At 46.3% G+C, this 27,810-nt stretch overlaps 1 protein-coding gene across 1 annotated transcript in view; it reads right to left on the bottom strand.

The window, feature by feature from the left end:
* The window catches only part of LOC138515798 (probable E3 ubiquitin-protein ligase HERC6), a 2,700,520-nt gene that overhangs the window by 673,323 nt on the left and 1,999,387 nt on the right, over positions 1-27,810 (bottom strand). The window contains exon 16 of the mRNA XM_069630524.1: positions 2,419-2,589. Within this exon, the coding sequence (XP_069486625.1) occupies positions 2,419-2,589 (171 nt within the window). The remainder of the gene's footprint in view (positions 1-2,418; positions 2,590-27,810) is intronic.

Here is a 27,810-nt window from a genome sequence, read left to right as displayed (position 1 = left end):
TGAATTAACCTGGCTTGCTGCTCACTAAATGCATGCCTGCTGCAAACCTGCCATCCAGCTGATTCTTAGTATCTAGTGACCAGAGGTGCAAGTCCAGTGCCAGTCCAGTGCCCTCCGGTGACCAAACTGCCCCGCTGTCTTGCCAGGCGCATTGTTGTGTAGTGACCAGAACCCTTCACGGTCCAATATCCTAAAATAAAGAGGACTGTAAGTATCATCCCTACCCCTTAGAAATCCAAAGTTTACATATCCTGCTTTGTCTCTATCCCATCTCTAAGTCATCCTATACTTATCCTGATAACCTGTAATATTGGCAAAATCATTCTTGCCACCCTGTGCTTGATTTATTGTGATAGCGCCAACATCTTTAATAATTTTGTCTTGTACAATCCTAAGATATTCATCTTGTTTTGAGTGATCGGACTGGTTCCGCCAGGGCGGACACTGGGGAACTAGGGTTGATTCAGCGGATCTACCCTGGAACTTACTCAATCTGGTAGTCTAGCCTGAATGCTCTCGCGTAGAGTAAAACTGTTCCTTGTTAAAACTTATTTCTTTGCCTTTTCGTGCCTTCATTTTCTCGAAAACGCACCTCACTAGATCGATCTTACATAACTCCCTCAATTTAACAGCTAGAGACCTTATTTCACTCCCAGATTGTACCTAAGATTAATAGCTACACCGCAACTAGATAACCGCACTCCAAATCAGTGAATTTAACCCGTTTTGATCCAAAACCGTCTGGTTAATTTCAGGCGGGAATTGACATTTTTTTTAAAGTTTTACACGTGTGATTTTGATTATAAATTATTTTAAACCTTCCATTCAATTTCGAATTGTATGCTTTTGCTCAATCTATTGCTTATGATTGCTAGTATCTTTCCAGTATTGCTCCAGTAAAGAATTGTACCTATTTAAGGATTTTTGCCCACATTCATTGTTTTGTTCAGACATTTCCGAGTGTCATTTTAACATTGCAAGGGTTTCAAATCTGTTTTTCATTCTTGTTTGAAGGGGGAAAGTTGGATTCAAATTTTGTTTCCTATTCCTTATTCCTGATTACCTGCTGCTTCTATATATCCTCAGATTTGATTATTTGTGGGTTGAGGGAATTTTGCAGAGGGAAATCCTAACTTGAGTGCTATCTTTCCGAAAATCCAAAAGTGTTTCTATTCCCTGATGTTTTCTATCTGTGTTGCTAAAGGGTTGAATTAAGGGCACTGCCTACCTTCCTATTTGTTATTGTCACCACACTGGTGATTGCTGCTCCATATTAAAAAGTATATGATTGATTTGAATTTTGAAATACATTAAAAAAAATATTACCTTTACCTACCGGCCTGGTTCCTGGTCCATTCTGACCCGGGGTATTTGAAAAGGGTGTGATATGAGTGGTATATCTCTCAAATATTGAACCTATATATATAACAAAATAAGCAGTTCAGTTGTGCGCTGCATATTAGTCTGAGACCAGGGTGTATCGCCTGATTGAAATCCTTAACAGTTCACAAGCAGTTTCCTGTGTAAGTATGTTTCTGGGCTGCAAATGCACTTGTAAATTAAACATTAAGGTAATTGCTGTGAGACGATCCCTGTCCATTATCCAAGTCCATACCCTGTAAGACAATAAAAAGACAGCAAACACTCCATCTGAACAAGTTTGTCAAAGTGGCTCGTTATGAGTATGCTGGTAATGGTAAAAACAGGCAGGATTACAAATACCACATGTTGTTACCAACAATATTTATTCGTTATTTTGAATCATCAAATGCAAGATACTTCATGATTATGGTTTGAAGTACCTCCTAACAATCTAAGATATTTCCCCATAATTGTACATCCACCCAAAAGATGGCGTACTTTTTTTTTTTACTCCAACCTGGCGAAACCTTTTCTTCCATAAATGAAGCAGTAATGTGGTTCTTCGACAAAAAGATGCAGGTTAGCTGCAAAGGTGGTGAAAATGTGAGCATCTATGATGCTTGCATTTGCACCCATTTGGTGCGTGTAGATGCATGAAATGCAGAACGGTAATTACCGGCCTTTCTGCTTATTTGGCCTCCATGAGACGGCAGCAGTGTGATTCGCTGCTATCCCATGTGGATTCCCGTCCATCAAACAGGGAGATAGTGCATTTCTAAGAAAAAGAGACAATGGTGTATTACAGAAACGCTGAATGTTTGGTATTCCTTCACCTTCTTAGTGGTTGTGAACTCAAAAATGTTTACTCTGCATGCAGTATTACTTGAAGAAATACCTCTATACTCGCAATGAGCTACAAAGGAAAGAATTTGGTTGTGTTTAATAGTTTTTTCCCCTCGGAAAAGCAACATCGGAATTGCAAACCAGCACAGGAGTTGAAATATTCACACCATACAGCTGTGAAGTAAAGACATGCAATGTGCTCCTGGACCTTACCAGTAATTCCTTAATCAGATCGCAGTCGTCGGTACAGCTAAGTCTGTAGAAGGTGTCTTCCACTAGGTTACTGCGTTTCAATTTGAGATAAAGAAAGGGGAGCTTTGGAAGGTCACTACGCCCCTCAGTCCTGTTCTTCGTCAATTGATCCTGGGCAGCCAGCTTTTCAGCCTAAATGGATAAAGGTGATATATGGCAAAATATTCAGTTTCAGGTCTTATTAAAGCATTACATTAAAACCTTATTAGCTATCAGTTTGTGGAAATAAAGGTTTGATGTTGCATTAGCCCAGTTTTAAAATCACACATAAACTAAGTTGTGATACCGTTCTTTGGATTAACTGAAAATCGTAGGCTGAGAATCATCCCACAGACTTCTTTATTAGATAGAGGTCACACGTGAAACCCCACATTGGACATTTCTTTCTCATGGAAAAAAAGAAATAATGTTCATTTGAAACTTCATTATGTGAGGGAAGAGCATGCATGGAATGCAGGCCTTGGATGGCCACCTCATCTACAGAGGCATATATTTGGCACTAAGGAAGACATACTCATTGAAAATGATTCACAATTGTAGACCTGCTAGGAATTACATTTCAGGAAGGCACAATTAGTCACATAAAGCTTTTGCACACTACTTTGCACAGAAAATTAGGCACAACCCATCTTAAAGTGGGACACTATAAGTGCACAAAATGATTCATGTTATTTTAGACCTCTACTTTGACCTTTGGACTAGTGGGACAAACTAGTCTTAAAGTCTTCCCGATGTTGCATGTCCCAATAATCTTCGAAAGTGTCCCTGGACTGCCTGACGGACTGAGCAGCTCCCTCGTGGTCTACCGCACAGAATCCTCGCCGTTCCTCATTCATGCCCGAACTTTGGTGGTCGCCAGCTTGTGCCATAATTCACCTTCTTCTGAATTATGAGCTTCCTAGTATCAAGGGAAGTGTCCTGGAGAGGTCTGCATCATAAACATCTGCATTTCTTCATTGACAGGGCTTGCATCTTGCAGTTACACCCGACCGGAAGAGCACTCGAACCTGCAATCCCATGACATCTCCTACCCTTATAAAGATGGAAGACTGCACTACCAGCAATCCCCAGACAATCCATCATGACCCCTGTGAAAATTAGTCACAGGGGTAAGTAAGCATACCTGTGCCTGTCCCCTGCCCCCCATAGGATAACATTGGGTGCAAAGCCCTTTGCCTACTATCTCCCATGTACCTACCCTTGGCCATCGAACCTGGGTCAAGTATCCTGCCCCTGGCTCTAGAGTTGGGAGTGGAAGATAGTGTAGAACGTACCTGTCTTCCAATACATCTTTGCTGAACTTTTAAATATATTTATTGGAACCTGTGGCTTTTGGGCTCTGGGCCTCATACATTTTAGGGCTAGACATCTTATGTAAGAGAACTGTACCTGCTTCTCATCATGTTACCTACATCTGAGTACTTACCTTTTTCACATGTTTTTTTTTTTTGTTGCATTTTTAGAGCGCTCACACAGCCCGCAGGCATCGAGGCGCTGTTACATGAATTGTTTGTTTTTCAGTTGCGTAATTGTTTTTGTTTTTTTTATTAGTTGCGTATTCATAACGTGCTTAAATACCCAGAGGTTTCTAAGCACGGACTTGGGGATCGAACCTGTATTGCTTTGTGTCGTCTTGCTTCCAAAGCGAGCACGTCGCCGCTGAGCTACCCTCCTGGTTAGCCATTTAGTTATGCATTGTAAGTGTACCTGTTGGTGAATGTATATCTTTGTTTTATAAGGTTTCGTGTGACATTAGTATAGCGTTTATTCATCGACAGCAAGCAGCTGAAGACAGATTCGTGTGATGGCTTTGTCAGTGATGGGAAGCATAGTTTCATTTCGCTTACACTACCACATCTGCATATGCTCAATGGGCCATGCAAGGCAAGTATTTTCTTCTCCGGCCTTGCATCACGTGTTGGCCATGCAGACTGGGTACTGCAGACCAAAGTGTGAAGGGTTAGCCCTTGTGTCTCTCAGTGCATTCTGATGGGCAAAGGCAGCAGGATGGTGGCGCTCCGGCCCCACCATAACGTTTAGGATTCAGGAAGGGAAAGGTGTTTGATTGACACCTGCCAATTTCCTGATTCCTGTCTGTATGGTACACTGGAACTAGAGAGCCACCTTGAGCAGTAGGCAGCAGGAATCTCAAGGGGGAGCCCTGGCGTTGTTCAGGTAAGGTATGCTTTGTGTATTTGTATTTGAAAGTATATATTTATGTATGCTATGTGTGCATGTGAGGGGTTCTGTGAAGTGTCAGTGTAAGTGTGCTTGTGAATGAGAGTGCAGTGTATATGTTGTAGTGTATGGGTGTGTCTCTGAATGTGTGCTCTGTGGTAAGGCTGAGCAAAATACATATGATGCTGTGCAGATGTGGTTCAACAACCCACTTTATGAACTATGTCTTACCGAAAGAGGTTGGACCAAACATCTACAGGATCAGGATCTAGGGCACATTCTACAAACCATAAGGATGCTTCTAATGTAAAGATTGTCAGGGATGGATCAACACAAAGTGGGCTTTCTTCAGAAGCCCCACACCTTCAGAGATCAATATCTACATTTTAAAGTTCTTAAGCTACTCTTATAGGTCCTTGCTCTTCCCATGGGGCGTACAAAGTAACGCTCAAAGGATGTGGCCAACACAAAGTCAAAAACATATATTGACAAGTCTTTTAGCCTCCTGGATACCCTACCCTTTCTAAACACATGTTCCAGGGCTCGGACAACTGCAAAGTTCTATTCTTTAATGCCTAGCCCTAAACTAGCAAAGCAAAACAAAGCCTGTCTCCCGTAGAGGCCCTTCTTGGCTTTACTCTTCCAGAATTCCTACTTTCACCAGCTCTCTAACGACCTCTCCCAGGTATCGGGTTCCTTGTATCAGACTCCTTCTCTTTGGCTCATCCTTAGAATCTGGTTTCTCCATGATGCACCAAGTTTCGCACAGCACTCTTTCTGTACTTAAGGTGCCCCTACAGCCTTGGTTTTCATCAGATTTCACAGTAGGTCTGTTAGGGAGAATTCTCAGAAATGTACTAATTCCTCTCTACCTTAGAGACCCCCAGCTCTTTTGCTGGACTCTAGGACTTTTTAATTTTTACCTGGAGAGAGTGAGACCCTTTTTCCCCACTCTCTCATGTATTTTAATGTGATTTTTACTCTGTGTTTCTTCTGGTTTTTTGGAGTCTGACAAACTCCATAGGCATCTTTTTTACATTGTAGCAAACAGCACCTTCAGCGGAGGGCTACAGGGAAGTCTTTCAGATTTCCCCAAATGTTTAAATACCTTTCTCTTGGATAACTACTGTTTCCAAGAGCAGTGAAGTGATATTGACTTTACTTACATTTCTAGACCCAGCAATCACTGTCTTACAATAGGGTGCTGGAGGGGTTACTTCGTATTCCCTTTGTCTAGCCTCTCATGTAACATTTTTATGTTACCCTTTCCTCAATGAATGATTGGTAGCAGTGGTTTACTTTTTACTACCGTGGTGTGTCTTTACCGCGGGCTGCGTTCGAAGCTGCAGTAAAGCACCCTTGGGTGTCATTTTTGTCAAAATGGCCCTGGTCATCTTTTTTTGCCATTTCTTTGTGGAAAGGTCCTTCTTGAGATTTACTATGCGCGCCAAACCAGGTTTAGTCGCTTTGTTCATTTTGTCTTTGGCGGGATTCACAAGTAAAGCCCGCCTCTGGCTCCAGGGTGTCTGGTGGGGGCAGGAAGTAAGGGAGGAGCCCGAAACTCCCTGTGCTTAGTCTCCTAGGAGACATGAATGCACTCCTAGTTGATTGGCCGGCTGGCTGTCCGGCAAGGACAGCCACCCTGCTGGGTGATTGACAGCCAGGCTGGAATGAATGGGAGAAACCTGCATAAAAGGCGAGGTTTTTTGGCTTGGAAGGCAGAGTCGACCACTGGACGAAGGAATCTGAAGAAGAACTTGAAGAGGACGCCTGCTGCAACTCCTGGACTGTTAGTTTGCCCGGTGAAGCTCTGCTGCTGTGCTGAAGTTCTAAATTTGTATCGACAGCGAAGCCCCTGGAAGGACGACTTCTCCCTTTGAGTTAGTGGGACCAATCAATTTCAAAGTAAGCCACCTGGATATCCTCCTCGGAGCTGGTTGAATTTTCACAGAGTTGCTGCTGGAAACCAAAACGCCAGGGAGAGGAACACCAGTTTGTCTGCGTTGCTTTTAAGCTGGCCAAGAGCTCCAGGAAGATACTCCAGACTCCCAGGAAGCAGGACTGACCAAGCCTGAGTCACCTCAACAGAGTGCTGGACTCCAGATGCAAGGAAAGCCCATCTCGACAGCCAGGAACCGCAGTTATGCTGTTTGTGGTAGACGCGAGGAGCTGAAACACCGAATTGCCTCTAGTTTGAAGATTGCCGGTTTCTGTCGGTAACCGTCCCATTGCAGTGCAGGAGTCCCCAGAAGTCCGCCCTCTTGTCCCCACGACTGAGGCCCAGGAACACCAGGATCTGCAGAGCTGCACAGGAACAGAAGTCATCTGCTGCATTTTCTTCTAACTAAAGGCACTGTAAAGTCTAAGAGAACTTACCTGTTGTTGTAGATTTACTTCTACTTTTCACAAGCCTAACAGCTTGTGGCCCTACATTGATTCTTCTTCTTCACTAAAGACTTCTAAAATATTGTGCAAAGACTTTTCTTACTTACCTGCAAAAAGTGCTTCAGCTACATAGACTTTTGCCTATTGACTTTGGCCTAGCCTGTTTCACTGAATGACTCTTCTCTCCTCTGACACTGGTGAGGGTTGAAAAAGTATGTGCCCGCTTAAGAATATTTGTGATCTCTTGCTTGTTCTAAATAACCTTTTCTTTAACACATCTCACTGCCATCCTAAATGCTTAGTTGTCATGATGCCTACTTCCAAGGAGCCAGGTCCGACCCAGCAACCCCAGAGGCAGGCATCATTTCCCCCAGGGGAGTGCCAGCGGGCCAAACTGGGGCCCTTTGGACGCAGTCCTGGCACCTTAGGCGCCAGGCTCATGTTGGACCCCTGTCCTGGCGCCTTAGGCGCCAGGCTCATGTTGGACCTCTGTCCTTGCGCCTTAGGCGCCAGGCTCATAAAGCTAGACATGTGTTCAAGTGTTTTAATGTGCACTTACCTGATGCAGACCATGCTGCCACATCCAGGCCCTCTTGAGGCCTGAATGGAACTACTTTACCTGTGGGACTACTTTCCACCCGGGTGTGGTCGGGGAAGGATGCATACCTGATCGGAGGAAGGATACACACTTGGAACTTCTCCCAAAGCTATTTAAACCACACCCGATCAGCAACTCACGCTTCGCGTTGTTCTGCTCCTCGCAGCTGGACGCTCACCGTGTCAGCTCCTGCATCTGGACCTCAGCCACGCCTGTCAGTATCCTGGGTCACCTGCAAAGGGAGACAAAAGACCTTACCTGCTAAATCAGCACCACAGAGACTTCACACCGACGATCCTGAAAAGGAAGACATCATTTTAAAAGCATTTCGCTACGATCGCTGCAACGCTGCATTTCACTCACCTTTCCTGGACGCCACCATCTTCAGCAGCGATCATCCGGATCCACAGCCACTTCCCAGAGCCTAGAGAGAAAAAGACAAGAACAAGGTGAGAGAAGGAAGGGAATAGGAAAAGCTCAGTTTCCTTCTATGTCTTACCTGTTGGGTCATTCCCATTTCATTTCGGGTCTTGCCGCTTCCAGGCATCCGGACCCCGGCCCCTATGGGGAAAAAAGACAAAGACATTGAATGAGCGAATGCAAAGACATTACCCGAGCGCTCATCCAGAACTCACCTGTCATTTACTGGAACTGCACGTTTCACTTCGGGTCGGCGCCCTATCTCCGGCATTCCGAACCCCGGCCCCTAAGGGGAAAAAGACAATGAACATTATTATTAAGCTTGGACTTTTGAATTTGCAACAGAACTTTTACAGAGCTTTACCTGAATAGTCAAGCTTACCTGAACTCCCATCAATCCTCAATCCAGTGAAGTAACTGGGTTTCAACGCGCCCCTGCATCAGAAGCAGGATGGAGAGCTCATCCTTCCTGACCCTAAGGTGAGACTTCACAGGGAATCGTGGAAGGGTATCGTGGAGGGTTGGAAGAGAGTGGGAGGCTTGAGCATAACTCAGTCAGTAGGTAATACTCCCTTTTCACGCACAGGGGAATATTCCTGCGAGCCGGAGAAGCCAGAGTAGAGGGGCCCTTCCTGTCCATCTTCAGAGTCCTGCGCTTCACCATTGAGTAGAGCAGCAGCACTCGAAGCCAGACCTGCGCCTCCGTGGGAATCAGGTGAGCGTTACAGAAACTCCAAGAGTACTGACGTATCTGAACCTATGCAAATAGGTGGTGTTAAAGGACCATTAACGCAAAAAGAACGAGAGAGAAGGCGGCAAATGCAACTTTGTCTGTATTGCGGGACTTCCGGTCACTTTCTTCGAAATTGTCCAGTTAAACCACTTAAGAAGGTGGTTGGAGCTACTGATAACGAATTATTGACACCTGATTCGGGAAACGACCTAACCCAACAAACATAGGGGTCCGCTTGCCGAGCTTGAAAACTAACTCTTTGACCTCGCATTTTGTCATGCCAATGGTGCTCGTGGACCCAAAACAGCCTCGGCAGTTGCATGCTATAAAAGCATACATCGACAGTGGAGCTATTGGAAATTACATAGACCGTGAATTGGCTTCCAGGATTAAGCTTCCTCTCCGCCCGAAAGTAACCCAAGATGTCATTACTACAGTAGATGGAACCGAAATAGCCTAAGGGCCTGTAACGCATTCCACCGTTGAAGTGACTCTGGAGGGTCAGGATGGACATCGGGAAGCAATCGTGTTTGATGTGATCAAGGCCCCACAATTTCAAGTAATTCTTGGAATTCCTTGGCTAGAAACACATAATCCCAGAATTGACTGGCCAGCAAAGAAGATAAGTTTTCCTGATTGTGAACCAACTTGTTATCCAAGAAATCCAGCTATGGGTCTAGCCTCAGCAACTTCCACCCCTGTACAGCTACCGGCAGAATACCAAGAATTCCAAGACGTTTTTCAGAAAGAACAGGCTAACACGTTACCTCCCCATCGGTCTTATGATTGCCAAATCGATCTGGTACCCAATGCTGAACTATCTTGTAGTAGGATTTATGCTCTTACGGAACCTGAGAACCGCAGTTGCGTCAGTATTTAGATCAGTACCTAGCCAATGGTTTTATTCGCCTGTCCAAGTCTCCTGTCTCTTCAGCTCTGTTCTTCGTACCGAAAAAAGAAGGCGACCTTAGAACGTGTATAGACTATCGCGCCCTAAATCAAATAACGATTAAGAATCGTTATCCTCTGCCCTTGATCCCTGAGCTTATCGACCAGGTGAAAGACGCTTGTGTGTACACCAAGTTAGATCTCCGAGGAGCTTATCACCTGGTGCGCATAAAAGAAGGCGACGAATGGAAGACTGCATTCCGCACCAAATTTGGGCTCTTCGAATATCAGGTGATGCCCTTCGGGTTGTGCAATGCACCTGCCGCCTTTCAGTACTTTATGAATGATGTTCTTCGGGAACTTATCGATGTCTGTGTCATTGTTTACATTGACGACATCCTGGTGTACTCTTCTTCAGAATCTGATCACAGAAAACATGTTAGGGCAGTTCTTGAGAAATTGCGCCAGCACAGACTATTTGCAAAACTCGAAAAATGCGTTTTTCATACCACAGAAGTTGAGTTTCTCGGATTCATCCTGACACCTCAAGGAGTCCGAATGGACTCAAATGGCCATCTCCTAGCTCGGTGAAGGGAGTTCAGAGCATGCTCGGCTTTGCCAATTTCTATCGAAGATTCATCCCGGAATTTTCCCGAACAGTCCAACCCATCACCGCTCTCCTAAAGAAAAACAAACGCTTCGAATGGACTCTTGAGGCCGAACAAGCCTTCCAGGACCTGAAAACCAAATTCACCTCTGCACCTGTATTGAAACACCCGCACCCGGATCTCCCGTACATAGTGGAAACCGATGCATCCAGTTCGGCCATGGGAGCTGTCCTGTCGCAAAGAGACCCAAAAACTAACCAACTACACCCAGTGGCCTTTTGGTCCAGAAAATGTTCTCCTCCTGAAATCAACTACGCAATTACCGATAAGGAGTTACTGGCCATCAAATCTGCTTTCAAGGCTTGGCGTCACTACCTTCTCGGGGCAAGACACACCATTACCGTAATTACGGACCACAGAAACTTACAGTATTTAAAGACGGCCAAAGCTCAATCTTCACGACAACTACGATGGGCTCTATTCTTTGCGGAATTTGATTTTGTAATTACCTATCGCCCTGGCTGCAAGAATGGAAAAGCGGACGCCTTATCCCGGATTGGCATCGAAGAACCTAATTCGAGCTTAGAACCTATGCCCATCATACCTGAGCAAAGAATCTTAGGCTTAACTTCATTGCAAACTATTGAAGACATCCAAACGCAAGTAAAACAACTTCTAGACTCTTCAACCTTACTGGAATGGAGTCAGAAGGGTCCTCATTTCACCGTTAAGGATGACTTACCCTACTTCCAGGAGCGGTTGTTTCTGCCAAGTAAAGAATTGCACGAACTTGTTATTGCCCATCATCATGAATCTTTAATGGAAGGACACCCTGGTATCACTAAAACGGAGGAAAAAATCAAACGTCACTTCTGGTGGCCTTCTTGGAGAAAAGACATAAAGTCTTTTGTTCTGTCTTGCGGAATTTGCGCCCAAAACAAGGCTCAAAAGAAAAGGCCAGCCGGCCTACTTCAACCCTTGGATATTCCACCGGCACCATGGCACACCCTGTCAATGGACTTTATAACCGACCTGCCTCCTTGTGCTGGTTACAACACAATCCTTGTAATTGTGGACCTATTCACCAAAATGGCCCACTTTATCCCTTTAAAGGGTTTGCCTTCTGCTTCCACCTTGGCCAAGGAATTCCTGGAGAATATAGTTCGCATACATGGTTTCCCTTCCATATTAGTCTCGGATCGTGGAAGTCAATTTATCTCCCATTTTTGGAAGAAGTGTTGCAAACTAGCACAAATAGATGTGCGGTTATCCACCAGCCACCACCCCCAGACCGACGGACAAACCGAGAGAACCAATCAGACTCTCGAGCAATATCTTCGGTGCATGTTACACCAATCTGAGTTAAATTGGAAAGACATCCTTTGTATCGCAGAATATGCATACAACAATTCAGTGCACTCTGGAACCGGACAAACCCCCTTTTATACTTTGTATGGTCACCATCCTCTGACCTCTGACCTAGATCCACCTCTGACCATGGAAATGCCCGCAGTAAATCATCTGCATTCCACAATAACCCGAGCCTTCAAAGAAGCTGCAACTCATTTACAGCAAGCCAAGAAAAAGTATAAAGAAAACGCTGATTTGCACCGAAGTAAAACTCCTCCTTACCAAGTAGGAGACCAGGTATGGCTAGCAACTAAACATTTATCCCTCAAGGGCCCGCGAACCTTCAATCCCAGATTCATAGGACCTTATCCCATCAAGGCTATAATCAACCCAGTGGCCTTTAAACTGGATCTACCGTCCAATATGCGTATTCATCCAGTTTTTCATGCATCACTTTTGAAGCCCATACAACCTGGAACCCGATTGTCCAAGCCTCCAGATCCAGTTCAAATTGAAGGGGAATTAGAATTCGAAGTTAAAGACATTTTAGACTCCAAGGTGGTAAAGTCGAAACTTTTCTATCTTGTTGACTGGAAGGGATATGGACCTCAGGAGAGATCGTGGGAGCCTAGTAACCATGTCCACGCACCTAGATTAGTACAAAGGTTTCACCAGAGATTTCCGAACAAGCCAAAACCCCCGGAGGGAAGAACCTTGGGAGGGGCCTTGAGGGGGGGTACTGTCATGATGCCTACCTCCAAGGAACCAGGTCCGGCCCAGCAACCCCAGAGGCAGGCATCATTTCCCCCAGGGGAGTGCCAGCGGGCCCAAGCTGGGGCCCTTTGGACGCAGTCCTGGCACCTTAGGCGCCAGGCTCATGTTGGACCCCTGTCCTGGCGCCTTAGGCGCCAGGCTCATGTTGGACCTCTGTCCTTGCGCCTTAGGCGCCAGGCTCATAAAGCTAGACATGTGTTCAAGTGTTTTAATGTGCACTTACCTGATGCAGACCATGCTGCCACATCCAGGCCCTCTTGAGGCCTGAATGGAACTACTTTACCTGTGGGACTACTTTCCACCCGGGTGTGGTCGGGGAAGGATACATACCTGATCGGAGGAAGGATACACACTTGGAACTTCTTCCAAAGCTATTTAAACCACACCCGATCAGCAACTCACGCTTCGCGTTGTTCTGCTCCTCGCAGCTGGACGCTCACCGTGTCAGCTCCTGCATCTGGACCTCAGCCACGCCTGTCAGTATCCTGGGTCACCTGCAAAGGGAGACAAAAGACCTTACCTGCTAAATCAGCACCACAGAGACTTCACACCGACGATCCTGAAAAGGAAGATATCATTTTAAAAGCATTTCGCTACGATCGCTGCAGCGCTGCATTTCACTCACCTTTCCTGGACGCCACCATCTTCGGCAGCGATCATCCGGATCCACAGCCACTTCCCAGAGCCTAGAGAGAAAAAGACATGAACAAGGTGAGAGAAGGAAGGGAATAGGAAAAGCTCAGTTTCCTTCTAAGTCTTACCTGTTGGGTCATTCCCATTTCATTTCGGGTCTTGCCGCTTCCAGGCATCCGGACCCCGTCCCCTATGGGGAAAAAAGACAAAGACATTGAATGAGCGAATGCAAAGACATCACCCGAGCGCTCATCCAGAACTCACCTGTCATTTACTGGAACTGCACGTTTCACTTCGGGTCGGCGCCATATCTCCGGCATTCCGAACCCCGGCCCCTAAGGGGAAAAAGACAATGAACATTATTATTAAGCTTGGACTTTTGAACTTGCAACAGAACTTTTACAGAGCCTTACCTGAATAGTCAAGCTTACCTGAACTCCCATCAATCCTCAATCCAGTGAAGTAACTGGGTTTCAACGCGCCCCTGCATCAGAAGCAGGATGGAGAGCTCATCCTTCCTGACCCTAAGGTGAGACTTCATGGGGAATCGTGGAAGGGTATCGTGGAGGGTTGGAAGAGAGTGGGAGGCTTGAGCATAACTCAGTCAGTAGGTAATACTCCCTTTTCACGCATAGGGGAATATTCCTGCGAGCCGGAAAAGCCAGAGTAGAGGGGCCCTTCCTGTCCATCTTCAGAGTCCTGCGCTTCACCATTGAGGAAGCATCAGCACTCGAAGCCAGGCCTGCGCCTCCGTGGGAATCAGGTGAGCGTTACATTAGTGTCCTAACTGTTGATGTGACCTGAGGTGTAGGAAGTGTCTGTGTGGCATCCCAAATGGGTGTTTGCTGATTTAGGAACTAAGAGTGTGTATTTTTGAAGGTATTTGTGTGTTGCTATTATATTGCTCCCTTCTAAAGAAGGCTTAATCAAATGACCGGTAAATAAATATATAATTGTTTTATCAAGAAACCTTGAGTTTAAGTGTTTGTTTGAATATTTGTCACTGTGAATCTTTGTGTAACCACTCTACAGCTCACATTGACCCCTCTTGAGATAAACCTGGCTGCTCAGCCACACTACCAACCTGTGTAGTTCAGACTTTTACCAAAGGTTGTGTCCTATTGCCAGGAGGCTCAGATTGTTGTAGTGCACCCTAAGGGCACTACCCCAAATCTGTACCTAACAAGGTCTCTCTACAAGACCTTGGGTTTCATCAACTTTCACAGTAGTTATCTCGAAGACCTTGGATTTCACAGCATTCACTTCACTGTGTATCCTCCCTCTTTGTTCAGCTTCCTTTTCAGGCAGATGATATTATGTCACCCTCCTGCCATGGGGCTCTTAAGTTAAATAGCTGCTTCATCCTCAGAACTTTTAATTTTTTTATTTTTTATTTTTAAAAGTTTTTATTATTTTCATTAACAACACACCAAACTTTACAAACATTTAGGACATTCACGTATATGCTTCACGTCATTGTATTCACATGTTATGCGTCACAGTCCTTCCCCCTCTCGCCCCCTTAACTCGAGCCCCTACTTCAATACCACTGTTTGCGTACCTCCCGGTTTGTCTCCCTCATTGTTCCCACTCGTATCGTCTTCACTGAGTTCGGCCTGGGAGGGTCCCACCATCGTGGCCACCAGTTGTCTCCACGCTATCAGGGGTCCCGCTTCCTCCTCCCCCCTCCCCTACTGATTGCTTCATACCAAGCTGCCGTCTCTGCTTCCACCCACTTCAGGAGGTCAGACCACCACATCTCTATTCTGGGTCTTTGGGCTGCTTTCCAGCCCATTGCAATTCTCTGTTTGGCCAGGATGTAGGCCAGGTCTTTCCTCTTACCAATGTGCTTCAGGTTGCGTGGTCTGGCAAAACCCCCCAGCATGCATGCCCAAGCGCATAATCCCTTTTTAGGCCAGGCGTAGTTTAACCTCCGTCCAGAATCTGCCCACCTCCGGACATGCCCAAAACATGTGTATCATCCTAGCGTCCACCTCCCCGCACCTGGGGCATTTCTGTGTCACTGAACTTCCAAACCTGGCAATTTTGCTGGGGGTCATATATGCCCTGTGGATAACATATAACTGGATCTGCTGTAGCTTCGCATTTCGGGACACCTTCTAATGATACCTTTGAGCCCTATCCCATTGTCCATCCTGCATAGGTTCTCCCACCTCCTCCTCCCAGTCCCGCCTCAGTTGGAGCAACTCCTTGCCCACCCTGGTCATCAATAGTTCATAAATGCGGGACATTTCGTGCCCATCCTCTGAAATATCGTACATCGTCTCAATGACTGTATCGGGTTGTTCAGCTAGCACTGCCTCAGGCCACCTTTCTCGCACACGTTTGATAATTCTTGTATATGTAATATACTGGCCTTTGTGTAACCTGGTGTCCTCCATTAATCTCTGGAAATCTAGTACCTCCCCCTCTTGCCATATGTCTCCGAGGGTCGCGAGGCCCATCGGTTCCCAGTATTTACAGATCCCTTTTAACATTTGCGGGTCTTCCCCGCATAGTGGCACCTGCGGGGTGCAAGGGGTCGGGTTTCCCACTATTTGGTATGCTTTGCTCCATATTTTCCAGCCCAGTTCCAGCAATCTCGCTCTTCCTTGCATCTCCGATTTAGGCAGCCACACCACTTCTCTCAGAAAAAAGAGGGCGGAAGCCTTGCACAATAGCCTGGCTTCGGCCATCTCTTCTTCGGACAACCATCTAGCCACATACTGGAGCTGTCCCGCCAGGTAGTATATCTCGAAGTTCGGTAGGTTTATGCCCTCCCTGTCACACGAGTTTTGCAACTTCCAAAGGGCTACCCTGTTCCTGGAGTTATGCCATATGAAGCCCCTGCATAAGCTGTGGAGTTTCACAAAGAAGCGTTTGGGGAGCATGTATGGGATGTTCGTGAAAATGTGTAACAACCTCGGCAGAACCACCATCTTAATCAAAGCCGCCCTTCCCACCATGGCCAGGGGAAGCTTGGACCAGAACCCCCTACTATTCTTGATGCCTTCCACTGCCCTTTCCGTGTTGTATTTGTATTCCTCCGCAGCCGTGTGGTATATGTCAATTCCCAAGTATCGAAATGTCCTGGTCTGCCAGGGTATCAGCAAAACCGGTAGGTTCCCTTGCGGGGCCCCCCTATATCTCCACAGAGGGAACATGCTTGATTTCTTAGGGTTTACCGCTATGCCCGAAAGGGTGGCGTAGCGTTCCATCCCCTCCAGGACATATTGTAGGTTTTCTTCTGGGAAGCGCAAGTATAGCAGCATGTCATAGGCATACAATGATGTCAGGTGCGGTCCCCCCTTTGTGAGGATCCCTTTTTCCCCGTACTGTTGTCTGAGGCAGATTGCTAATGGTTTTAATGCGAGGATGTACAGCATGGGCGACCAGGGGCAGCCCTGTCTAGTGCCCCTACTAAGTTGCCATTTGTCTGAGATTATCGCGCCCGTTTTGACCCTGGCGATTGGGGAGCTGTATACCATCCGGACCCACCTCAGGTACCCCGGCCTCATCCCTTATTCTTTCAAGGCCGTCACCAACCACGGCCACCTCACAGAGTCGAAGGCCTTTATGGCATCCAACGAGACTATTGCCATTTCGCCGGGGTCCTTCTCTATCTGTTCTATGATGTGGTGGAGTCTCCTGTGATTGTCAGTTATATTCCTGCCTGGAACATAGCCTGTTTAAGTTTGCCAATTACTTGTTTGAACCTGTTTGCCAAAGTAGCCGTGAGGATTTTGCTATCTTGGTTCAGCATAGATAGGGGTCTATATGACCCGTAATCCATGCTTGGCTTGCCCGGTTTTAGGAGCGTAATATTCACTGCCTCCCTCAGAGACTCTGGCAACCTCCCTCGTTCGAGCGCTTCATTTAGCATGGTGAGCAGCGGGGGGAGTACCTCCTGCTTATATGTTTTATAAAATTCACTTGGGAGCCCGTCCGACCCCAGAGCCTTACATGTGGGTAGGTGCTGAATCACTATCTCTAGTTCCTCTATTGTGATTGGGGCGTCCAGGTCCTCCCGTTCCTCATCGTTTAATTTGGGTAATCCCATGTCTTCCAGTGTTTCCTGAATCTCCCGACCCATCTCCTCCCCCGTGTCCTTATAGAGGCATTTGTAGAATCTTAGGAACCCCTCGTTAACTCCCTCTTGGGTGTCCCAGGTCTGGCTTTCTTCCCCCTTTATCTCTCTGAGCACTGGTCTTGGTGTCTCATTTTTATATAACCATGCTAGCAGCCTTCCCGGTTTGTCTCCCCCTGCATGTTGCCTTTCGATATATTTTTATAGTTCAATTTACATAGTCTGTCCCAGTGCTCCCTGCTAGTTTGTTGTAATAGATTCACCCGTTCAGCGTCCTCCTGTGAGGTACTCCCCCTCTGCATCATTTCTTCCAGTTCCTTCTCTATCTCCTGTAGCTCTCGCTCTATGCCCCCTTGGAGCCCTCTGGATTTGGATATGGCTGCACCCTGTACTACCACTTTAAACGCCTCCCATAAGGTTCCTTCTGTCTGCACGCTCCCTGTGTTGGTATCAAAATATTCGATAATCGCCTCCCTTAAGTCCTCGCAGAATACTGAGTCCTGCTCTGAGCCTCCATGTTGGGATTCTCGCTCTAGGGGGCTGGTGTCTCCACTCCAAAACCAGGAGGGAGTGGTCCGATAGTATTCTTTCCTTGTATTCTGAGCCTATCATTTCCCCTACAAGTTCTGAGGCAACAAACATATAATCCAATCTCGTGTACAGGTTGTGTGGGGCCACGTAGTGTGAATAATGCCTGTCTTTCGTGTGTTGCTGTCTCCAGATATCCTCTAGTCCAAAATCTCTCAGCAGGGCCTATAATGCTTTCGCAGCCGGGGTGGGTCTATCTAGTTTACTGTCTGACCTATCCATTTTGGGGTGTAACGTACAGTTAAAATCCCCTCCCCATAAAATCGCACCACCCAGTAGGGGGCTAATCTTACCATATAGGGCCCTGAAATAGTCCGCCGTATCTTGGTTAGGGGCATATGAATTTATGATGCTCAGTTCTCTGTTTTCCAGCATCCCTCGCACCACTATCATTCTTCCATCTGGGTCTGCTGTGGCCTGAAGCAACTGAAACGTACATGAGGTGCCACCCATGTGACCACCCCCCTTGCATAAGCAGAATATGTCGCTCCCGTGGTGGTCCCTCTCCACTTTTTTCTAACCACCTCTAGTTTCTCCTTAGTAAGGTGGGTTTCCTGCAGTAATGCTATGTCCACTTTCAGCCTTCTCAAGTACATCATTACTTTATTCCTCTTCAGGTAGCTATTGAGGCCTCTCACGTTCCAGGTTACTATTCTAACCGTTCCAGGTTACTATTCTAAGACTTCCCATTGCCATGCGTGGTTCGTCCCTCCTCCCGGTTCTTCTATCCAGTCTAGCTTGCCATGAATATAGGCTCGTATTCCTCCCAATTTCAACATGAACTCCCCAACTAACCCCCCCTCCCTTCCGTCCCCAACTATATTCACTGCACACATTCCCTTCCTTCCCTCCTCCCTACACATCCCCAACTGGTGCCCAGCTCCATCCCTGGATCTCAGGCTCCCCCGCATTTGGTCCTGCCTCGGAACCCAGCAGGGTGTCACTGATCTACCAGTAACCTAACTGGTCTATTTGTGGGGGTATGAGGGCTGGTTCCGTTAGGCTCCTACTCCTTGCAATAAATTTCTGTGCTCAGAGGATCATATATATACAGCCCTGGTCGCCCTGCTCTGACAGTCTTTGCCCTGTTTTATATTCTAGTCCCAGTGTCTGAGACTGCAACACCCTGCGTGCTGCAGTCTCCATGTTACTTATCTGCGCCATCTTCCTTCTGGATACCCGATTCCGGGTGGCAGCTCTGTGTGTCAAGCCATTCTGACGCATCCTCCGGAGTATCGAAAAACAGTGCTCTGTTTTTGTGGAACACTTTCAGTTTCGCAGGATATATCAACATGAACTTGTAGCCTGCTTCTTGCAATCTTCTTTTCACTGCACTGAAGTTCATGCGTCGTCTTTGTACCAGCAGGGTGTAATCCGGGTATGCCGTTATGTTTGCCGATGCCCTTTGTACCGTTCCTCCCTTCCGGAAATGCTCTAGGATTTTCTCCTGGTCTCGATAGTTCAGGATCTTGGCTATTATTGGCCTCGGGGGGGGCTCCTGGTGGTGGCCTCCTCATCAAGGCCCTGTGCGCCCGTTCCACCGCAAATCCTTGAGTGAGCACCCCTCCGGTTATCTCTTGCAGCAGCATTGTTTCGATGTACTCCATGGGGTTAGGTCCCTCTGCTCCTTCTGGCAATCCCACAATGCGTATATATTGTTCCTCCGGGCTCGTCCCTCCGCCTACTCTGCCCTGTTTTCCAAGTTGCCCACGCGTTGTTCTAGGATATGGATCTCAGATTTGTGGGATGCACATGCAGCTGTGTTCGGGGCCACTTCCTTCTCCAAGTCCCCTGTACGTTCTGCTAGCGTTCTGACGTCTTGACGGAGGAGATTCACCTCCTCCTGTACTGCCCCTACTTTTAGCTCCAGTGCCGGCTTCAGTTCGACCATAGCCGATTCCAGTTTGGTTTCCCATGCTACTTTCAGGTACGTAATTGCTTCTAGGATCTGCTAATCTTTGCTTGTGGCGTCAGTGCCCCCCGTGGGGGTCCTCTCCTTGCTCCGGGCCCCTTCTGCCACAGGCGGTGTTCTGGCGTATTCTTCAAGCGTGGGTTGTTTGCCCTTTGTTCTAACCAGTTTGTTGGCCATCTTGATGTTACTATACGTGTTTAAGCGGGTGCCCCGGCGTATGGTCCTTGGCTCCTCAGGGTCGTTCCACGGTCGGCAATGGACCCTGGGTGGGCTGGAGTGGGGGTTTCCATATGCTGCTAGTTATATGCCTGGAGTGGATTGTGTCCTTCCAAGTAATTGTGCGCTATCATTTCTTATCGTCAATGCGCCCCGACTCCTGCTCGTGGACCTTTCCGGGTGTTGCTATGGGCTTGGCACTCTCTAGCAGTGAGTGCCGTCTGCTCGCTGGTGCAGCCTGCTTATTTGTATGGTGTTCTGCGATGCTGTCTGCTGGGTGCGCCTCACGCCTCCTCTTTTTTCCTCTTGTCATGGACTAGAGCGTGCCGTCTTCATCCGGCTCCTATGTCCTCCTCATATGGCCACTTATCATAAGGAACATGTTCCAGCCGGTCCCCCAATGGCAGTTAAGCCCAGGTCGATCCCGCGGCCCAATTACCACACACCGGGCAGTTCTGCAGGCTGCCACCAGCTTTCTTATGTTGTTGGGGCCCGAGCTCTACATTGGGGCCTTGTTGTGTGTGCGCTCCTCTGGCCTTCAGTGGTCCGCTGGTTGCCCTGCCGTACAGCTCTGTCGGGGTCCGCTGGGCCTCTCCTGTGGCAGCCTCAGATGCGTGTGCGCAGCTTATTAGTTTGCTTTTTTCAGGCGCCGCGCTCTCTCCCGAGTACGCACCCCGACCCTGTATTCGCGGCCAGCCTCCACCGGGTGGGCCGCATATGTGTATGGTTGCATGCTCTGCAGGATGTGCCTGCCTTGCAACCCGCCTTGGGTGCCTTAGGCGTGTGTCCTCAGTCCGATTGCAGTGCTTGGATGGGGCGTGCGCCTTTTCGGTACGCCACTGCCTTGCCTCCCTCTCCGGCGCTTATGCCCCCTAGTTGGTTGCTCTACCGCGGGTGCTCCCACTCGCTGTGCCCACCGTGGCTCCTCCTCGGCGGGCAGTTTCAGGCCGTTCCTTTTCTTGCCCCACGGGCGTCCTGATGTTCTCCTTCGCGGGACTCCCAGGCGATCAACACGCGTCTGCCTCTTCCTCGAGCCGCTCCTCTGCCTGCCACAATGTTGCAAGGTATTGTGCAGTGCGAGCGATGGGGCCGTGATCACTTAGTGGGGTCCCCCTTCCCAGCGCGTCTGGTCTTGCGCAGTCTCTCCGGCGTCAGTTAGCAGCCGTATCCTGCTGCAGGTTAGCCTTGGGGGCGATCCGGTTGGGGGTCTCTCCCCCTGTGTGTCACTTGCGGTTCCGCTCTTTCACCCCTCAAATCCAGCTTGTCGGCGCCCATGCGGGTGGTGCAGAGGTTCTAATGCGCTGCATCTCGCAGCTGTATATCTCCTCCGTAGTCCAGTTACTGTCCTCGCCCAGTCGGCAGGTTCCTTTGTCTGTGCCTCCCGTCAGCCATTTTGTGTCGCCGCTCCTGGATGTGCGACCTCCGCAATGTTTGCAGTGCCGTCCCCATGCGTCTGGCATGCTCCAGGATTTCTATGGGCATGTGCACCGCACTCATAAGCGGGGACATGCATTTTCAGAGCATATGTGCATCCATGTCTGCACTTTTAGCGAGGATCAGATTCAGGATCACAGGAGCTCTTTCAGAACGCGACTCCTCACATGGCTCTTATAGCCACGCCCCCTTCATCCTCAGAACTTTGTTTCTTTTGCATATGAGCATCCACTAGGTCTATCGCTCTTCCAGCAACCTGTCCTTTGGAGGGTACGTCTCCAAAGTAGCTGTTGCAGGCTCCCATGTAGAGTGATCTTCATGTATCCACAAACACATTGGAAACATTCCAGCATTCATCCGAATTGCTTCCTCTCTTCTTCTTTCCGCCATTTTAATAGTGCGACAGAGAAAATGGTACTTGATTTTGCCCTTCGAATTGGCGGAACCTTTTTTGATTTAGCATCAGATTGGTTTCTGGCTCGTACTGCCACTAACAAATATTTAAATCATTTTTCTGGGCTCACTCTGCATTCATCAATTGGGAGATGTCCCTCACCTGTTCCTTCCTCATCTACAAATATGGCTTGCAGCCTTATCACCAACTCGAAATTCCTCTGGTTCTTGCACAGACGTCTTTTGCATTCTGCATGTAATGACCACTGCATTGCTGCTTCTGAATGCAGCTCTGCCCGATTGCGAAGACCACGGAGTCCCATGCTGTAGATTTGTGCTCACAGTCCCAAACACTTCACCAGGCTGCTTGTAGAGTGTTTTTTTAATACTGACAAAGGGAGCGGTTGCTATATTCTGCTCTGGCTTGCTTCTGGATATTGAGACAGGACCAGGCAGTTTGCCTGAGAGTTATGTTCTGGGGATTGCTCAGAAATATCAGGTATTATTCCTTTGGGGGTTTGGAAAGCAGACATTTGTAACACCTTGGAGGGTGCCATACTGTGCCCTGGTGGGTGTGGCGAGCCTGCAGGATTCCACTCCTTGCCTTCACATTAGGTAATGGCCAGACCCAATCCCTAGAGGCTCAACCCCCGACTCATTACAAGATCAGGAGTTCTTGCAACTCACCACATCACATGTGAATGAATGTGCCTTCTGTATGTTGTAGTGTATGGGTGCGCGTGTGGGTGAATACATGCAGCATGTGAATCTGTATGAATGTTTGTGTGTGTGTCGGCCGGGGGAGTGAGCAAGCCTCTGATTGGGAGGCGGACTACTTTGGTGGTGCAGTCAGCTAGTAGGGACATGTTTATTTAAAGTGGTAAATATGTTTTACTGACATTATGGCCAAAAAAAACATGGTGAGGATGTGGGAGGGTGCCACCTTAGTTCAGCCACTAGGGACATATTTATATTAATTGGCATAGCATTTTTACTGGCAATATGGGATAAACAAACACAATGAGTATGTGGAGATACTGACCGACGTTGGTGCATCATGGACATGATGTTCACATTGGCTGGAGTGCACTAATGTAGCCAATGTTTTCTGACAGCGGCACAGCATTATTTACTGGCATTATGGGTAAAGACAATATGTCACATGCTCTTACCTGAGCATACTGTACTACTTTAGTGAGCCCAGTATGGACATGTTTTCTGACAGAGGCACAACATGAAGGTGATGGCTGGAAGGTTTAGAATGCAACATAACCTATGTCAATTTAATTTATCCTAAAAAATGCCACGTTTCAAGATGAGCCATTTGAAGTAGAGGGCCCCTGAGTTCCCAAAGAAAGTTAGGTATCCATATCTTCCCTTTTGCAGAAACAAATGCATTGTCTAAGATCTATAGGTTCATCAAATGTGGAGGTATAACCTCTAATAGTTACTTTATACGAGCATGAATGGACAATGCCATATCGCATATTTAGTTGTTTTAAAGCAGGATGGAACACAAAAAACTCCCTCCTCTGTTGTTTTGTAGTATTAGATACATCCTGTGTGATGAAGATTGTATGGCTATTCCATACCAATTGTTTAGAGGATTGTACTCTGTTGAGAATCAGCTGTAACTGAGTATGTAGTGAAGTAAGGTGTATTACAGGTATTAATTACATTGATGTACAGTTTAAACTTGCGGTGGATGATATTCTAGTTTTTTAAAAAGCCCATTTAAAATTCTCTCAACATCTTTTGACTCTATTGCTGCTTTTGCTTCTGTTTCTGGATACAAGTTAAATGTTGATAAATCAGAAATTCTCCCCTTAAATCCGTATGGTATTAAACATGATTTTCTTAGTTCTGGTATAAAATGATGCACAAAATGTATTGGGTATGTAGGTACTCATATAAGATCTTTAATTAGAGATATTAAACAGAACTCTACCCAGGCTTAATAATTTTATTAGCTCGTGATCCCCTTTCCATTTAACTTGGTTATGGACACTTAAAGGTCATTAAACTGACGATTTGCCCAACTGTACTGTATATGCCGTAGTTGCTTCCCCTCCCACTTTGGTGATTCGTTCTTCAAATCATTAAACACTATGTTATCCAGGTTCTTTTAGGGTAAAATAAATGTATTTCCTTGGGTGGATTAACACAAACCAAAACACTTTTTGTGGATTTGTTAAATTTCCAAATTAAAAAAGATGTAATTCCGCTTTCATACTTAAAGAAATACTGTTGCGGTTTTTGTCAGGTGAATATCCTGATCCCCCACTTTGGTTAAGACTGGTAAAACTCATGGCCTCACCTCTCTCCCTCACTGATATTTTCAGAATTGGTGGTAGGACTAAGCTTTTAGGACCTATCTGTATAGAAAACTTCGGCTTTATGCCTTCAAGCTTTTAGTTTTTGATATATCAAAAAACCATATGAATTTGTATCACAATTTATTTGGTGTAATACATTAAGGTCAATGGGCAATCCTTAAATGTGCCAACCATTTTTTATGAGGGTACAGCTCTATTATTTGTTGAATTTAGAATGAAATGTGCTCTCCTTTTAACTATTCTGTCCCAATATGTTAAAATTATAGATGCTTAGGTTGAAAATATTTCTTTATGTGTTAGACATGATTTCTAACCAGATCATCTTAAACTGAATTGTGTGAATGCACTTTCTATCAACGCCTCTAAGTTCTATTCTATTATCAACTCAGAGTCTGGGATGACAAGTGGGCCCTTGAGAGGGATTGTGTGGGAAGGTAATATGTGGTCCCAGATCTGGAGTAGAATTACGCAAATATCTTCTTTTGCTATTTTAATTCAATGATTTATTCTTTTTACTTAGGGCCTTTATTACTGCCTCCAAACATTTTAAATGTAAGTTTATTAATGAAAACTATGTTAGTCATGCTCAGAAACTGAAGGTACTTTTAAGCATATGTTATTTGATTGTAAACATGTTAAAGCATTTTGGCACCGGGTTTGGAAGAATATATAACACATATTCAAAATGAATACCCACCTTACATTTGAAAAAAAATGATTGGGTAGTATAGCACTAGACTTTTCCCCTACGATAGAAACATGCTCCTTTTTCGATCATTTGGTAGCAATTCCTATTCAAACAATTACCGCAAATTGGAAACAACTTCAAAATACAAGCAACAAAATGTGGTGGAATGCCATTTGTAAAGCACAAAGCCTAGCTATAGTGCCTAATCTTATGATGAAATATGATGCTAACTCGTTTGTTTTTATTAACCAATTATCGTGTTCAAATTGGGGTTGATTTCTGTACCCTAATTCTCTCTGATTTATGTCATTAACTGTATACTATACTTCCTCTTGCTTCCCTTTCCCTATGTGTTTTCCCACCCAAATCATTTTGTGGTTAATTTTGTGCTGTATAATGCTTCTTTTGAAGCTAATATATATTTAAGAGTGTAGTGTCTGGGGTCAGCAGGATACACAGGTAAGATGTGGTGAAAACTCAGGAGCCGGTGAGTATAAAAGTAGATGAGCTTTATCGTGTTACAAGGTATATAGTTGGAAGAAGGAAGAGAGATTAGGTAAAGGCATTCTTCTAGCTGTAACTCCCATCCTGAATGTAGCTTTCATGCCCCGGTGGCAGGGCGGACATGGGATTTAATGGTCGGCCAGCCTGAGCTTTGTAGGCCCGAGCGAAGCACAGGATTTACTGGGGTGAGAATAGTGTTCTTTTTTTTTCTTCCGATGGAAGATGAGCTCTGCACGAACCCCTCTCCCGTCGGAGAAAAAGAAAATGACAAACAAAATGTCCGCCTCCTAAAAAAAGAAAAGGGACTAGGTCCCTTTTCGGATGATGGCGACCATGGAAAACAGGTTCCAAATGGCCACCGTCATCCGAAAAGGGACCTAGTCCCTTTTCTATGTTAATGGTGGCGGACATTTCTTTGTACTTTTTTTGTTCCTGTGGCGGTGAATGCACAATTACGCGCGGGAAAGGCAGATTGTGATTGGTCAAACTGCCTTTTCTGGGTGCGAATGTCCAACTGACATTCCTAGAACCCTCATGAACCCAGTGTTCCACCACTGCTGTACATTCCAGAGCTTGCATTGCTAGATGCAATGCAAGCACTGTACTACAAATCCCTCTTCCTTATAAAGCTACAGAAAGGGGTCAGCAAACAAATACCCATTCCAGACAGGACTCCATGCACAAAATACACAAACTCTCCATAAACATTGCCACATTTGCAAGCACCAAAGCGTATTTAAGCCACAAAAACGAGACAAACAACACATAGACACATAGAAACAAACGTGATGCTGGAGAAACAGCACATCATAGCTTGCACACAAACAAAATGGTCCTCATTATGACTCTGACTCTGTTAAAACCGGCACGGCTGCCGCCGGAGTCATTTTTTTACTGGCACCCGGCAATGGGGATTTACCGGAGCATTTCAGCCCTGGTGGACCTGGTAATTCCCCTTTGCCGGGTGCCGGTAATAAATACTCCCCACTCCCATTTGAGCCCTTCGTGGGGAGGCTACCATCAAGGTCTACGTGCGGGTGCCGGTCCGCCTGCCAGGTCCGACCTGGCGGGCAGACAGGCACCCGCACACAGAACTCGTAGTATTGCGGTACGGTAGCAACGGTGCTGGTAGCTTACCGGCACCATTGTTACCGTACCGCCATACTTGTAATTAGGCCCAATGGCTTGATCAGACCCATTTGTATGTAATAGAAAAGAAAATGCATGCATGCGATGAAATAGACAATTAAACATGCACACATTTTGGTTTAGGCCAAACAAATATTTCACTTCAATTCAATCATTCAATCATACTGCAAACATGTGCTTCAATACATGAAATGAATTTCATATCCAAACAAAGGGCTCGAAGACCATTACCATCTGCCCATTGCAGTAATCAATATATGCAAAAATAAGCTGCTCTGCACTGAAATAGCAGCAAGTAAACCATAATATGCATTTACCATCATAATGTAGAGGAGCAGGTGGACATGTGATCCCTAGCTCCCTCACCTCCGCCATACTGGAACAGCAGGAGAAGAGCCCTATGTGGGACACCAGGTATTATCCCAATACTGCATCTAGTGTATGAGACGATATGCACTCAGACAACCGTATCGAATGTACCTTTGCACTGAGAGGGTGGAAGGATATCTGCACACACTATTGGCCATCATAGAGCTATAAGTGAAATCTGACAAGAGCACAGTGACGCCATTGAGCAAAGATACTGAGACTGACTGAAACGGTGTGCAAATGCACAAAGAATAAAGATGTAACTGAAGTAACAAGAGAAACATGTAATATGAAGAAATCATGTATGCAAAGAAGATAAAGTAACCTGCTGACTAATAAGTGTATATACACAGATACGCAAGGTGGATGAGACATATAGAAGCTTGCTGCAGAGGAAAACATAGCATGGCTAGAGAGGCCATGATGGAAAGATGGACACCAAACTATTGAAACCAATCAAGCTACCTCAGAGACAGACAAGGGATGCAGAGTCAGGAGATGCTGGAAAAACAGTTTTGTGTGAGGAATAAAGAAGAGTCTATTGGCCTGGGATCAAGGATGATACTTCAAAGAATAATTGCAAGGCACAAGGGGAGTCAAAAGGATAAGCCATGTACGTGAGACATATCTCTCTTAGATTAAGCAAAGAAGAAAACATCTGCAAGAGCCAAGAATTGGACTATTAAAGATGCGGAAAACCTATGCAAGATAGAGTGAACAAGTCTCTAGAGGCCAAGAAAGGCAATGACACCCAGCTCAATTGAATCAAATAGCAGTAAATAGAATTTTGAGATGGACACATTTGTGGGCTCCTCACACATGATTCAGAAGTCGAAAAGAAGGGCTACTGGTTAAGCCCAAACGAAGATAATGGTGTGCCTACACTCCCTTGAATGTCCCAGAACAGAAAACAGCCTTTGAGGTCAAATACAAAGGAGAAGCCTTGGCTTGTGACCTAGCCGATGAGAGATGGACTAATTGGGAAAGTGGGGAGTTGTCTGACGTTACTCTCAGCACCTGAGTTTCTTTTTGCTTACGTGCTGTTAACGAGCCGAAACTCCAAGGTTGGGAAAGCATGCCAACCAATCAGAGAGTCTATTTAGCCACATG

The sequence above is a fragment of the Ambystoma mexicanum genome, chromosome 6q (genome assembly GCF_040938575.1).
Source record: "Ambystoma mexicanum isolate Mex_15411 chromosome 6q, UKY_AmexF1_1, whole genome shotgun sequence".
Taxonomy (NCBI): Eukaryota; Metazoa; Chordata; class Amphibia; order Caudata; family Ambystomatidae; genus Ambystoma; species Ambystoma mexicanum.
The sequence above is the reverse complement of the archived record's forward strand: the minus strand, read 5'-3'. Positions and strand labels throughout refer to the sequence as shown.